Source organism: Camelus bactrianus, chromosome 17, assembly GCF_048773025.1.
Source record: "Camelus bactrianus isolate YW-2024 breed Bactrian camel chromosome 17, ASM4877302v1, whole genome shotgun sequence".
NCBI lineage: Eukaryota > Metazoa > Chordata > Mammalia > Artiodactyla > Camelidae > Camelus > Camelus bactrianus.
The window spans coordinates 38903725-38918778 of record NC_133555.1 but is presented as its reverse complement, the minus strand read 5'-3'; the positions used below and the strand labels follow the sequence as shown (position 1 = coordinate 38918778).

Sequence of the window (15054 nt, the reverse complement as noted above, 5' to 3'; positions counted from 1 at the left end):
TTCAGTTGCATTCAGTCTATATTCTGTGCCCGCCCTCCCCCCATCTCACTCAGCTGAGGTTCTCAGGTCCTTCACATGGCCAGTGCCAGGGCATGTTTTCCATCCTTTCAGTCCTCCCTGAAGCCCTCTTGTAGCTCTCCTCATCCCTCCCAGACCATTCCATGCTTGAGTTGTGGCTCCTCTTCCTCCTTCTGCTCTGACTCCCAACAGAGCCCAGAGAGCTGGTGAATCCTGGCCTTTTCTCTACAGGTTTGTATTCTGGAGCCTGTTGAGCTACTCCAGCCTCCTGTATGCTCCAGTGTCTCCTTACCATTTATATTCAGGCAGCTCTGAGCTATTGGAGATGCCGGCCACTCTCATTTACCTTCCTCCCCTGCCTTTGGAGTGGATGATATTTCATTTTATAAATGAAGACAGTGAGGCATAGGAAGGCTAAGGAATTGGCTGTACTCTTAACACACAGTAGACTAAGATAGCTAAACTTTGCCTCCCTGTTTTGGTTACCCACCTGGCTACTACCCTGCGATCTCGTTGAAGTCGGGGACTGCTTGCTACTCATCTTTCAGTCACTTCAGAGTCTGCTCTATAATTGTTTGTTGAGTAAATGACTAGAATCTTATTAGAACAGAGTGTGTTCTTGTAAATAAACTGCAGCTGTCTTCCAAAACATAAATACATACTGAATAAAACCTGTGAAGGCATTACATAAGTAGCATATACATGGGGGTATTACTCTGTCCCTGAATGACAGGTGTAAACTAGGGGAAGGAGTGCGGGGCCAAGTGAATGCAGGGGGGCGGAATTGCATTAAGTGTCTTGTTTGTTTTATTAAATATTAAATAGGTACAATTTTTTTAATGATTAAGGTATAAAAAATAATTTTAAGTGTTATCTAGTTTAACAAAATAGAGCTTTGACATACTCGATGTGGCCCTACTTTCTCTCTTCTCTCCTAGAGTTAAACATTACTCTAAATTCCCATTATAATTTTGCTGTTTTTCTTTAGTTTTACTATAAATGTTTCTATCCATATACAATGTTGTTTTTGCATGTTTTCAAACAAAATCCTTTTTTATGTATATAGATATTCTATGTTTGCCTTTTTCATGCAACATTGTCCCCAAAAGTTACTTCTGTTGATGCATATAGTTTATTCATTTTCCTACTTTAGAATATGTCAGTATTTTTTTTAAACCTATTCTGCCATTAATGGAAATTTGGGTTATTTCTTCTTCTGGTATTAACAGATAGGACTCCTATGAACAGCCTTTTCTGTTTTTTTCTTTATTTCATTCTGTTCAATTTAAACCCTCATTAGCTGTCTCTGTCATATCTGCTGTGAGGAGTTCATGAGAGACCTTTCTGAAGACCTTTCTTGTTGGGTTTTCCTCTTCCTGCCCTACCAGTAATTAATTTTAACAGCATAATAAGTTAATATAATTATATTTTTTCAACTCTTAATTGTAGATCAAGAAGCTACTCTAGAAGTCGGAGCAGAGGATGGTACAGCAGAGGCCGCACAAGAAGCCGGAGCAGTTCCTACCGCAGTTACAAAAGTCATAGGTGAGTTTGGGAATCCGCCCTACTATATGGTCTCCATCTGTCTGCTTTTCAAGTCCTGCCTTGCACGGGCAGAATGGGGTAGTTGTTGAAAAAAATCCTGTCATTGCTGTGTACCAGACAGGCCTACTTTCTCACCTAATTCTTTCTTTCAAAGAGCTATCGGATTTTTACTGGCTATTCTCAGGATGGGATCTTACCAGAATGAGGAAAGAGAAGCAGTAGAAATATTTAAAAGAGGCTCTGACTACTACCTGAACTCTCAGTACATCTTCTTTAACCTGAGTTCCCATCTACAGTCATCTCCTGACTTGGGTTAGATATTGGGAGAGGCGGATTGTTAAGAGGACTCAGGAGGAAGTGTGAGTGCTGGGTGACCCCGGGTTTCTGTTCTCCTGGCTTCTGCCAGCCCTCTCTTGCCTCTCAGGTATTTCCCACTGCTGAAGCTTCATGTACTGACAGGCGTCCTACCTGCGCTGCCCCCTCCCCACCCACCTCCTCCCCAGTGATTTTCTTTACGTGCACCGCAGGAAACATTGTGTAAAACCTAGAATCTTTCTTATGAAATCCAACATGCTTTTTTTAAAACTTCCAATATACTTCTGACATGAAAATGAAATAAATGTAGCTGCTAGATTTCATTGTGTTTTCTCCTTCATGGGCAAATAGAAATGTCTAGACTTTTGATATAGCCTGTCCTGATCCACAAGATGATGGTCCCTCATGTGATTAATATTAGGACGTCCAGCAGGAGCAGATCCAGGAGCAGCTCGTACGATCCCCACAGTCGGTCCAGGTATGGACAGGGATTGGGTAACCACCTGTGGAGGCAGAATTAAAAGGCCTTGTTTTATAAACTCTTAATTCCCTTTTTAAAAACGTATTTTATTGAAAAACATGTATTTGTCTTTTTAAACAATTTTTTTATGTTGGCCCATTGTATTCTAGTGTCAGAAGTGACAGTTGATGTCAAATTGTAAATGCAGTTGTTATTGTTTGGGGGGGGTAATTAGGTTTATTTATTTATTTATTTATAATGGAGGTGCTGGGGATTGAACCCGGAACCGTGTACATGCTAAGCACATGCTCTACAACTGGGCTATACCCTCTCCCGGCAGTTGTTTATTTAGTATAATTGCCTAGTAAGATCCACCAGATTCAGTCAGACTAACTCAGTGTTAATTCTGTGATATTTTTCAATGCAGAAAAGAAATTAACTATTTTCTGTTTAATATGGTAAGTCTGATTTGGGGCAATTGTTAAATGTTTGCAGTACTTGTTTTGAAAATATGTCTTCACACTGTCATATAATGCCCATGTTCTAAGAGGAAACTTAAGATCCTAAAAAGAAATGGGAATATATGGGTATCTGAATGCGAAATTATAGTGTTTGTTGTTGCTGTTAAAGCAGGTCCTACACTTACGATAGCTACTCCAGCAGGAGTCGGAGCCGAAGTAGAAGCCAGAGGAGCGACAGTTATCACCGAGGCAGGAGTTACAATAGGCGGTCCAGGTGGGTCTCTGTCCTTTCAGCACTGTAAGCTACTGTGGGCACTTAGTGTGCGGGGTGACAGACAGCTGGCAGAAGAGAAGGTATCATCTTCTGAGGACAGAAATACTTCTTTCTCTTCTTGAATTTCATTAACGCAATGGCAGCTACTAAAAGTGGCCCTTGTACTGAGTGGTAGATGTTAATGTTTGAATCTAAAATGGATTTTTAATATTCACATATCCTTGGACAAACGTTTCTTTTGAAAGGAATAAAGGAAAGGCCATTCAGACTATGGCTCACTGCTTTAAATAGGGCTAGTTGTTAGAAATACCAAAGCAAATGTGTCTGTTTTGAATTTAAAAACGATAATTTAAATGTATATATAATGTATAGCAAAATGTTAAAATCATTTGCTTCAGTAGTAAGACTGAGGTTTATACGGTTAAAAATGTTTTTTATGTTATATATATTTATAGATGTGTCATTAGCATTTTGGCTAGTACTGCAGAAGTCTTTGTTGTTTACTTTTTGTAATGTCCCTTTCCTGGTGGCCTCTAGTCTTACCCTCCCCCCATGCCTTGCAACTACCTTTAATTGTGCTTATAGAATATCAGTGTGGTCCCTTGTTTGAAACTCTTCAAGGACACCCCACTGCCCTTAGGGGCAGGTCCATGCTCCCCAGCATTGCTTGAAGGCCTCTCCACCTAACAGCTCCAGCTTGGGCTTTTCTGTCTTCCCTGCACTAAAGTTTTGGAACCTCACATGCCTACTTCACCATCTCCCCTCCTGCCTTTTGAAATGGCCAATTCCAACTACCCTGTAGGTCTCCACTGCAACCCACTCGTTGCCCCTGGGAAGCCCTCCCTAACTGCTTAACCCTGAGATATATCACCTTCACCCCCTACCTCACCTCACCCCCATGTGCTTCATTTTTCTTGTTCCCTATTCTGTACTATCCTTGGGCCCCAGGGAACTCTACTTGGTCGTGTGTGTGTGTGTGTGTGTCTGTGTGTCTGTGTGTGTGTGTGTGTCTGTGTATCTTAACATCTAGCACAGTGACTGGATCTCTGTGAATATTTTTCAAAATAACTGAGTGGTGACCATAACTAGATCTTCTTGACTCACTATCCCAGTGCTCCTGTCCATGCCCCGCCCCACCCTCACCCCTTGTTGGGCCCCCATTTTGATTTCCCTATCTTTAATGAAACTCTCTTCATGCACCTTTTTCCCCTTACTTCCTCAGTTTAACTAAGTATTGATGTTCACTTGGGTAACGTAGAAAGTAATTCTCATTTGCCTGAGTGGATTTTAAGTAATTCCCCAAGAAGTGATGTTTCTCTATTTTATCTTAACTTTGATCTTAACTTTATCTTAACTTTTTTTTTATCTTAACCACCCTCAGTCACTGTCAACATCTTTGAAAAGTCCACTGTGCTCAGTACCCCTCATCCATCCACTGTGCTGTGCCTCATTAGTACTGCTTTCAGGCCACTCATATCAAAAAAAGAAGCTACAGGAGGGTTTCCAAGGGTTGACAGTTACAAGGTGTTTGTATATATGTTTTGTTTTGTTTTACAGGAGTTGTAGATCTTATGGCTCCGACAGTGAAAGTGACCGAAGTTACTCCCATCACCGGAGCCCCAGTGAAAGCAGCAGATATAGTTGAATGTGTCCCCCTTTTTTTTTTTGATACAGATTCTATCTTATTTGTAAATATCTGGTAACTTATAAGTTTAAGAAACTTAATGGCAGTCTCTTGTTCTGTTTGAATATTAGAGGAATTTGAAAAATAGACACTTCTTAATTGTTACTTGTTCATTTACATGTGCGCAGAATTTAAAATACAGATATGTCTCCCAAAAATACTTGTATGCCGCATTTTACAGTAGCCAACTATGGAAGTGAATTTCATTTTCTTGAATCAAGAAATCATGAAATTTAAGTATAATTTGCAATATTATTTTATATAGACTGTTTCTTTCCATCTCATGTATTTCTCAGAATACAGATTATTTTTGCCCGTTTTTCAGGTTTTAGCATATGTGCTGCCAGGCATAGAGCTATGGATGAGAACTGTAAAAGGTGGCCAAATATTTATATACCAGTTACACAGATCTCATACATGTGTGCTCTTCAGATAAACCACCCAGAATTGATACTGATGGTAGCCAGGAGGATAAGGCAGTGGTCTGAGGTTCTTAATTCATTCCTTACTTCTCTGTTGTCTCAGATTATCAGGAAAGTGGTCACCATACAGCCCACTCTCTGTGTTATTTCAGGCTGGCTGGTGAGGTTAAGAAGAGTAAATTAGCTTTAACTATAGATATCTGCACTGTCTCTAAGGCCCTAATGTTTTATGTGCTTTTTAATAAATACTATTGGAAGTTCAGTTTGTAAGAAGACAATTCTATTCCAGTTTATGCTTTGGTGCTTGGTACCTTTTGGTGCCTCTTTAAGCATTATTCTTCTATACTGTACATTAGAATTCCGTAAGAGAGAGAAATGATTTTTTTTTTAATTCACTGGCACCCAACATGGTTCCTTCTCAGCTATATTCACTTTAAATATTTGGAGGGCTTCTCTCAAGCACAGGTGTGGGCCGAGGTCCCTGGAGCAGGCAGGATTGGCACAGGGTTGTGTGGCAACTCAGGTCTGCTGCACAGAACTGATGCGTGTGCCCCTGGAAGAGCAAACTTCAAAAGTAACACCAGGATCTACCTGCCACCATCCTGGACACACTTCGCAGGGCTTTACTTCTAAGTCTTTCAACTGAGAGGTAGACGCAAGAGCAGTTGTTCCCAGCACCAGCATGTTTCCTGGTTTCTGCTGTAACCCGCACTGACTCGGCGAAGCCTCGTGTGACATGGTACAGCCAGGAAGACAGACAGGGGAAGCAAGGTGTGCGTACTGCGTAGGTTACACGTGTTCACAGTCTTTCGTGGTTCCTGCAAAAATGATTTGACCTGTAAAAACTGGTGAGTTTTTTTTTTTTTTTTTTAATTTTTAGTTTGAATTTTTTTCTCCAAGTGTACTTAATCACCTCAGTGCCAGTTTAATCCAGGTATGCAGAAGAAGTTCATATTGGATGTTTGATGCAGAACTCTGCCATCCTACCCCAGGGCTTGCCTAGGGTTCTTGGGAAGTGGGAAAGAGCCCTCAGTTGGAGGGATCTGACCACCCTGATGGATGGAGGGGTGACCTTGGATGTATTAAAACCATTGCCCATAAAAGGTTCATAAACAGGGTTAAGGGGTCCAGTTGTTTGCCAAGTTGATAGATGAAAATGCATTAGAAAATAGGACCTAAGTCAAACAGACGTGCTTGATAGTGAATACAAAACAACATGTGGTTTATATGAAGGGTTTTCTAAAGTTGCCTCTGGAGGAGAGTATCTTTAACAATACTTAGTGAAAGAAACTGCATTTACAACCCAAACAAAAACTGCCAAATCTAATTACGTTAAGAAAAGTTACCTTTTGGCAGTGTATTAGTTTTATATTGCTTTGTAACAAATTACCCCAAATGTAGCAGCTTAAAGCAACACCCATTTCTTAGCTCACGGTTCTGTAGCTCATGAGTCCAGCACGATGTGGCTGGATTCTCTGCTCAGGGTCTCACAAGGCTGAAATCCAGGGTCAGCAGGGCAGCATTCCTTCACAGAGGCTCTGGGGAAGAATCTCCTTCCGAGTTCATTCAGGTTGTTGGCAGTATTCAGTTCCTTGCTGGCTGCAGCCGGGGGCCTCTCTCGGCTCCTTAAGGCTGCTCACGTTCCTCCTTGTGTGTTCCCTCCATCTTTAAACCAGCAAGGGCCTGTCGAGGCCTTCTTCTTGTGCTTCAGATCTCTCTGCCTTCCTTCTCTGGTTTCAGGTTCATGTTGTGATTAGATCAGGCCCACTGAGAACAGTCTCCCTGTATTAAGGTCAACAGTGCCATAGAACATCTCATAATCACAGAAGTGAGATCATATTCCCAGGTTCCTGGGATGGGGGCATGAAATAGGAGGAGGGGCATTTTAGAATTCTGCCTCCCACAGGCAATAGCTTTGCCGTTGCACTGTGGGTAGACTTTTATCCTAAAAAGGTGGGCCCTAGAAGCCTCGTTTGTTCTTTTCATGGGAAAGAACAGCCCTCAGCTGCAGCATTTAACTTGTGTGTTTACTGAATGGACTACAGAAATAGCTTTTCTTTCTAAAGGGGATTATTCTGTATTTTAAGTTATTTTTTAATAAAGTTGAATTACATCGTGTTTTGTGCTTCTTAATAGAAAATGCATCATTGGACTGTTTTTGTAACGTCCTGTTTACTGCAAATGAAATGATATAGCTGATATTGTTCAAAAACTGTAGAAAATACTTTTGTACATATTGGTAGTGTCTAATTTGTATACATTTCATTTAAATTTCCCTAAAATTTGAAAGGGGGACCTTGTAGAAATTAAAATATATGCTTAGTCTAAGTTGGAGTCTCTGCATGTTTCATCCTTCTTTATTCATCCAGATTTCCAGTCGTCTTTCTGAAATGGAAAAGGAAACAGAGTCTGCTGCCCCAGCCAGGGAAGAGACTTCACCTCCTCTCTCTGCGGCTCATTTTCTTCTGGCCGGTGTTAGCGTTGGGGCATAAGGCAGAGCTAGAGGTAACTTCAGGCAGAGGTGTTTGCCTCTGCAGAGAAGTATCAATGGTGCTTGGTCTTCCCCTGCAAACTCCAGGCTTCCTCCAGGCTCTGTTAACAGTCATCCAACTGAGGTGACCTGCATACAGATGTCTTTGTGGAGGCGGGAAGAGGGCCCCCCTATCTGTGAGCTCCTGCCTAGGGACAGCACGCTTACCTGCTAAGCCACCTGCAGCCGCCACGTTCCCTAACAGTGGTTCACCAGGCAGGCACGTAGCACTCCCTTCCTGGAGAAACATTCACAGTGATATTTTTAGCATCCACATGAGAATTTGCAGGGCAAGTACAATTAACTTTTTTCTCCTCAGAGCTCAAAGGAATCTGTATTTTCTTAGTGAATACAACATAACCTCTCACAGTAACATTTGCAGAGGTTCAGTTTTTAAAGTTAACAGTAAACCCCCAAGTCAGGCAATTCCTGAAAATAGTCAAATCTGGATGTGTTGCCATAAAATTTAAACAAAATTGCCGAGTCTGTTTGCTGTGGGGAAATCCCCAAGTGTGGTTCCTTTAGGGTCTTATATTTTAGAAAACTCCAGGATCTTTATTCACATTCTGATAGTGATCATCTTGATCAACAGGGCAGTATTGGGAGGAAATCTGTTAAAGGCTTTGGTTTTGACTTTTCTGAATTAGCTGGCAAGAGAATTCAAGGGAAATACCCTCTTACGAGCAATCATGAACGCTGTCGGGGCATTACTGTTTGGAAGAGAGAGGAGGCAGAGTGAGTGACACAGACTGGTGAGGGACCTGGAATGTGTAATGTGGCTTACCCATTGGAAGAACCTGGGCTCAGATGGCTGGTCTTAGGGAATCGACTGCCGCAGCCCAGAGTAAGAGGTGAGAGCCTGAATCCCATGAGGGACTTATAATAGAACAGGCTGGGCAGAGTGCCAAGAGGACATTTGCTTGGCAGGGAGAAGTTCTTTGATGCTGTAAAGGTGGCAGCATCTCCCTGAGAGGTCAGGGAAAGGAGCTGTTACCCTAAAAGAAGACAGCATCTGCCTGCAGTAGACCCTGGGCAGCTCCAGTCAGTGCCTGATGAGCAGGAGGCAAGGATAGCCTACCTTGGCAACACACAAAGGACTAGGAGGCTCTAATGGACTATTTAAAGATTTCAGTACAAGGTAGAGGCAATGTTCCCTCGCCCCTGCCTCCTCTTCTTGTGAATCAGAAGGCCTTGGGTGGGGCTGTGCCAAGCTTGGGGCCAAGAACTTTTGCCTCTTGGAGTCCCCAGACCCACCATTCACCATCTATAGCCATCGAAGTCCAGCTCCAGACTGAGCCAAGTTTCACTGTCCTCAGGACCCAGGCTACTAGCCTGAGGAAGTTTGCATCTTAAGCATCCTAGAGGCCTGAGGACATCGGGGTAAAAAGAGTGACCTGAAGTCTCAGGACAGACACCTGCATGCTGCATCTGGAGGCCTGACTCCCATCTGTAATATGAGACTAACGGTCCTTAGATTGCCCGTCTCTCAGCTCATCAGCCCGGAAAGAAGGTGCAAGTGGACGTGAGAACCAGGTGGTGGTGCTCATCCCTTCCTGGACCGGCCTGGAGATGAGTCAGCCTCCCAGAGGCAAACCCACAGGGGACAGCATTCTGGCTGGCACTTCCCAGTCTCAGGTCACCCAGGCCCTCCTGCCACTAAAACCTCTACTACCAGGCCAGATTCCCAGAGAGAGACTGAGAAGGATCCCACTGGCCTCAATGCCTCTGGCCCAACTTGCTTTTATTTTGAAGAAATAAAGGACCTCTCAGAGCAACTATTCTATCGCACAGTCCTAAAGGGTTTGGAGTCTGAGCCAGACTGCCTGGGTTCAAGTTCTGCTCTGACACTTCTAGTCAGGTAAGTAGATGATTGCTTGACCTTTATAATTCAGCTCCTCATCTGGAAAAGTGGGATATTAAGGACTCCTCATTTTAGGAGTGGTGAGGATTAAATGGTTAGAACCAAGCGTACATCAGAGTGGTTCAGGGACACCAGCCCCTGAGCTTACCTCCAGGAGGAGAGGAGCTGTCCCCCAGGTTTCATAGAGGGACAGGCTCAATCTCTAATGAGAGGCCCAGGCCCCTTGAACTGATAGGGTGGGAGAGAATCCTGGAAGCTTCTAGTGAGGCCTGGAATGCCAAGGCCATGACGTTTATGCTGTGGGAGAGAACCGGGCAACCTGCTGGTTTGAATTAGGCCCCCACCGCCTGCAGCTGTAGCTTATTAGTGCCGAGCTCAGTGGAGGGGGAACAGGAACACCACCCCCTCCAGCCCCCACACCCAGGGATCTGTACTCCCCACCCCGCAGGGCCCTGGGTCAGCACCTAGTGGGTCGGTTAAACTTCCTTGCCACCCCACCAACCCCATGCTGCGATGTCCCCTTCTGTTTCTGACACTGCCCACTCTGCTCTCCTTCCCCCATGGCAGCCACGCGGCTCCATGCTCCTCCAGGGAGGCTGAGCCCTGCACTGCACATGTGCACACATGTGCTGCCCCACTGCCGTTTGAATCTATTCCTCCTCTCTGACAGGGGAGAGAAGTCTGGGGCTAGATGCTTAGGGAAGTTGTGAGAAAACTCATCAGCTGTCCTCTAGAGGCAGGGGCATGACTTTGCTGACCTTGCCAGCACCTGTCCCCAAGTGTGTGAGGATCATCCAGCCCTGCCCCTGTCTCTGTAAACGCCTGGCTGGCCCTTGGGCATGTGATTCTGACCTAGGGTCCCACTCTCCAATAACCAGTCACACCGTACCTCCTCCAGAAAGCCTGCCTTGACCAAACCTAAGGGGCAGCTCCCATGGCCTGGCCTTCTCCAAGGCCAACAGAATAATTCTGCCTGTCTCCTTCTGGCCACGCCCACCCAACCAGAATCTGGATTCTGCTACATCAAATTGCCTCTAGTTGCCAGCCCACGCAGGTGCTAGTCTCCCTGCCTCGAGTACCCGTCCTTACCCGCTTTTGCTCTAGTTTAGTGACTCAGCTTTGAGGCCTCAGCTCTGAGCAGCCCCATTTGAGCCCACCAAATTGAGCTCTTCAAATAGTGCCTTCCTACCAGGTCTCCTGTGACCCACATGCCAATAGCCCCTCCCAGAGCTGGTTCTCCCCAGGGGCTCCCTGAGTAATAGGCCAGAGAAGCAAGAGGGAACAGCTGGGGTCTTCAGGAATCCTGAGCCCCCATTCCCCACCTTCTCATCCAACCTCCAGCCCCTCCTTGGGCTTCTGACTGCCTCAGCCAACGCCAATCCTGAAGGGGCCAGCAGCCCTACCTTAGTCACATTGGCCACACCCCCTGCCAAACCTCAGCTGGGAAGTGTGTCCCATGCAGCCTTCTCTGCCAGGCTCTTCCCAGCCTTCAGGGGAGACTGCTTCAGCCTCCCCTTTCCTTGGCTCCTGACGCCAGTGCCTGGCTATGTGATCTGCCTTGCTGTGGGCTTCACTATCCTTATCCAATCAGTGGGTACACAAGCCCTCCGTTACCACCTCCCAGGCCCATGTTGAGATGAAGAAGTGCACTGGGGTGGAGGAAGAAGTGAAAAGCAGCCCTGAGGTGATGGGCTGGTCAGGCATGCAGGCTGCTCTGGCCTGGCCTCAACCTGAGGCCTCCTGGGAGCTGAGTCAGCTGTCTCTGCCCCCACCATGGCCTCAAAAGTGTGAGGTGTCTGCAGTGGCTGCTCTGGGAGCATGTCCCTACCTGTGCCCCTTTCTCTCTTCCCATCTTTTTTTCCACCAGGGTCTCTCCCTACTCTCCATCCGACTATGTGTATTCCTCCCCTTTCTCTTGGCACTCATCAGTCACTCCCATCTTTGCCTGTGAGATGTTATCTCTCTGGTCCTGGGATGGCCCTGTCCTAAGGACCTCCCCACCCTGGCCTGGGGTGGGGGGTGGGGATGGGCTTGCAATCTCCCAGGACAGACCATCAGACTACATGATGGCTCCTGCCTGGGATTTTGGCCTCTGCTCCATTTCCTCCCCTGGCACCCAGAACCCAGTCACACTGAACCAGCCCCAGAGTCCCTGCCCACTCATGAGTGTGGTAGCATACCCAGGGGTCACTGCTACAGCTGGGCATGAGTGGGTGTGTAAGCATGAGTGCACATGTGGGAGGAGGGGGTGGGGGATATTGTGTGGTTCTGCCAGGATGGGGGCAATGTGAGAGTGACCAAAGATGGGGCAGCCGTCAGCTTGGAGCTGGGGCACAGAAAGGCATCTCGATGACACAGGCCACATAAGAGGCCCACAGAGGCCCCCACTCCACAATGTCGGCCCAGCCACCACCTGGACCCTGCCAGGCCCAGGGCCCTGTGGTCCCACCCTGCAGCCTGCTCAGCCTGGCGGCCTTCGTTTACAGCCTCCTGCCAGCACAGCCAGCCCCCTGCCCCCACTGGTGTCCGTGCCAGAGCAGCATTCCGCAGGCCTGGCTGCATCTCCTCAGCAGAGACGGAGCAGGGAGGCCTCAGCAGCCACACGGCTGGGGGATACAGTGGGTTCTGGGCCTCTGGCCCTCACCCCTCCAGTCTTACTTCCTCCTGGCCCTGAGCCTGTTACCTTAAAGGATTTGATCAGTGCAGCTGTGGTCCAGGTTTTTGCCTCTCCTGCCCTGAGCAGCCTTGTGCGGCCAGAGGTGGCCATCAAGTAGGTATGGGTCGACCAGAACCAAGTCCTGGAGGCACAGAGCAAAATGAGCCCTGCGCTGCCCTAGGGGAGGGGTGGGAGGTCAGGTGAGTTGGAGATCCCAGACTCGCCCTCAGAGCAGCCCAGGCCAGAGGGTGGGGGTGGTGACGCGGCTAGGATACGGGGTTCAGTCCTTCAGCGTGAGGTCGCCCAGAGGAGCAGGTGTAAGCCTTTTCTGCAGCTGGTTGAGGGGCGGGAGCGCCCAGCTTCCCGATTTCAGGGCCGCCTCCTGCTCCGACACCGCCTCTGTGGCGCAGCTGGAGGGCACCAAGGTTAGACTCCTGGACGAACTTCCCGGCGGAAAGGGGGCTCAGCGCGGAAGAGTAAGGCCGGGGTCCATCCACTAGGGTGGGAGCGGCAGGGCCTGGCGGGGGCCCCCGGTGGCCCGAAGCGGGGCGAGCTGCACCGGGACGGCGCGCACCACGCGTGTCCGCGCCCCCCGCCGGCGTGCAGGGCGGCCTGGCCCTTTAAGCGTCCAGACGGCGGCCCCAGCTGACGCGCGGGCTCCAATCGGCGCCCCGCGCCCCCCGCCCGCCGCGCCCGAGGCTCTGGGGCCGCAGCTGCTCGGCGGCTGGACTCGCCGCGGCCCTGCGCCTCCGCCAGCCCGGCCGCGCCCCCGGGGGCCATGGTCGCGGGGCCCTGCGCCGGGGCGGCCCCCAGCGCGGCGCTTCATGGAGCGGCCCCGGCCCGGCCGCCGGGGGCAGCGCGATCCCGCGGGGCCCTGTGAGCCCCCAGCGCCACGGCACCATGGTACGCAAGGCCCTGCCTGTCCCTCCGCTTATCCGCCCACCTGCCAGCTCTGCCCTCCCGAGCGCACGACCCGCCGGCTCCAGGTGGACGGGCGGGAGGGATCTTCCCCTTTGCTGGAACCCCTTCTCCTAAGTCCCTACGGGGCCGGGAATGCGGCGCTCTGGCGTGGTCCTCGGCTGGGTAGGGGTTAAATTCCTGGGGTGGGGGCCCGGCTCGAGAGACTGAGGTCCTGCTAGGCTCTGGCCGAGGGGGGCACTGGCTGAGGGGGCTGCTTCCCTGAGCCCGGACGGCGCCGCCCTCGGACTGGGTGATGGGGGAAGGGGGGAGGTCGGATTCCCGCCTGGGCCTTGGGCCACGTGGGCGCTGGAGCCGCCCTGCCTGGGGATTCGGGGCTCTTGGGCCAAGCGGAGTGGGGGTGGGGGTGGGGGAACGCCTGCAGCACTGGTCCAAACTCCTGTGTGACCTTGGGCCAATCCCCCGCCCTCTCTGGGCCTCTTTCTCTGGGATGGACGGGTGGCATGGGTGCAGAGGAGGCTGGCATAGACACTCCCTCCCTAGAAGGAGGAGCCTGGAAGTCATGAGCCTGTGCCCTCTTGCTCATTCTCGGCCCACCCACTGCTGCCCGGTGATGGTAGGATTGGCATAGAAGTATGGGGTGCAGATGCACACCTAGGTTTCATCCTAGGACCTCCAGGGAGGCCCTGGGCAGGTTAGGGAGTTGGTGATTTCGTGACAGTGAGGCATGGTACCCCTTTGGAATAGAAGGTCCCGAGCTTGGTGAGCAGCCTGGGCAGGTGTTCCTGGCACCTGGCCTCCCCCAACCCTGGCTTTGGGGGAGGGTTTGAGGGCCTGAACCACCCTGGCAACAGAAGGGCCTAGCCGCTCCCTTGGTCTTGTATCTTAGCCATGCTGGCCTGGACTTGGGGGTGGGGTGTGTGGCTACAGCTGGCTCAGTCAGATGGGGAGGGGCATCTGCAGCTTCAGGGAATTGGCACAGCTGGCTGGGGAGGCAGACACAGCTGGTGGGCCCTGCATGGGAGATGCCAGGCTAGGGGGTAGCTGTGCCCTCCTGAGAGGCTGAAAGTTATGGACTCGGGTGGCATCTGTGTGCCCTGTCAAGGAAGTCCTGTCAGGGTGCCTGGTTGTGAGGTTCTTGGGCCCCTCAAGGGCCAAGGATGGCGCTGGTTTGGCTGGGGGTACTACCTTGGAAATGGAATCTCTAGGGCAGCACTGCCCCCCAGACTAACCCCACTTCCCCTGCTGAGGCCAGAGGGGTCCTCACTGGATCCTGAAACTAGGTCTGCACATGAGAAATGTTGGGCACTGCCCTTGCCCCATGGCAGGCAGGCACTGGCATTCCATGGAGGGGGAAAAGTGGACCAGAGCCCTGTGGCCTGGGGTGGGCTCTCTACAACAGGCCTGACTTTGACAGGCCACTTCCCCACCACTGTCTGGCCCCTGGAGGCCCTGAGGAGCCTAGGTTACAACTCAGATTGCACCCTGACCCCTCACTGACTTGCAGGTGGCAGTAGTTCTGGGGAAGCAGATCTGATCCTCCCCAGGTGCCTGTTCCTGCTTTTTAAGCCATTAAAGGCCAAGGAATCTTTCCGTGTGGAACAGTGTCTAGTTGAGGCACAAATGGGGTGTTCTTAGCAGAGCTAAGAGTCCGGGAGCTCTGCTACTGCTCACTGTGGGACCCTCCCACTCTGAGCCTCAGTTTCTCCATCTGTATAATAGGGTTTGGTCCCAGAGAATGACTCCAAATGAGTCAGAGGATGGAGATGGGAGGGGCTTGGCATCTAATCCCTGTTAGATTGGCTAGGCCTGGACGAGCCAGCAGCTCTGAGACAGAAGGGCAGATAAATGGCTTCTTGGTTAAAGTGAAGGAGGCCTGTGGGGAGAACTCAAGGAAGATGGTGGTGAGA

The 15054-nt window shown here is 49.6% G+C and overlaps 2 protein-coding genes and 1 long non-coding RNA gene across 10 annotated transcripts in view; 2 read left to right on the top strand and 1 right to left on the bottom strand.

Annotated features, from left to right (window-relative positions):
* NKTR (natural killer cell triggering receptor) overlaps positions 1-7507 on the top strand; it is a 47917-nt gene extending 40410 nt beyond the window's left edge. For 4 of the 5 annotated variants that reach the window (XM_045509792.2, XM_045509791.2, XM_045509794.2 and 1 more), the window contains 4 exons: positions 1468-1563; positions 2300-2356; positions 2969-3073; positions 4631-7507. In XM_045509792.2, the coding sequence (XP_045365748.1) occupies positions 1468-1563; positions 2300-2356; positions 2969-3073; positions 4631-4718 (346 nt within the window). In that variant the 3' untranslated portion in view covers positions 4719-7507. The remainder of the gene's footprint in view (positions 1-1467; positions 1564-2299; positions 2357-2968; positions 3074-4630) is intronic. The other variant, XM_010945904.3, reaches the window with a different exon arrangement.
* On the bottom strand, positions 6304-12650 carry LOC123614290 (uncharacterized). 2 transcript variants are annotated; one of them, XR_012500060.1, is made up of 3 exons: positions 12254-12650; positions 7878-7947; positions 6304-7564 (listed from the first exon to the last, which is right to left on the bottom strand). It is a non-coding gene; the product is annotated as an uncharacterized LOC123614290 (long non-coding RNA). The 2 variants fall into 2 exon arrangements; XR_012500059.1 differs by having other exon boundaries at positions 6304-7947.
* Positions 12160-15054, top strand: part of ZBTB47 (zinc finger and BTB domain containing 47) — a 13649-nt gene continuing 10754 nt past the window's right edge. Inside the window, exon 1 of one of the 3 annotated variants that reach the window (XM_074345139.1) lies at positions 12160-12340. Coding sequence is in view for 1 of the 3 variants with exons in the window: in XM_045509797.2 (XP_045365753.2) it covers positions 13127-13129 (3 nt within the window). In the remaining 2 variants the exon portion in view is untranslated. Of the gene's footprint in view, positions 12341-12921; positions 13130-15054 lie in introns of those variants that run through there. The other 2 variants (XR_012500055.1, XM_045509797.2) reach the window with 2 other exon arrangements.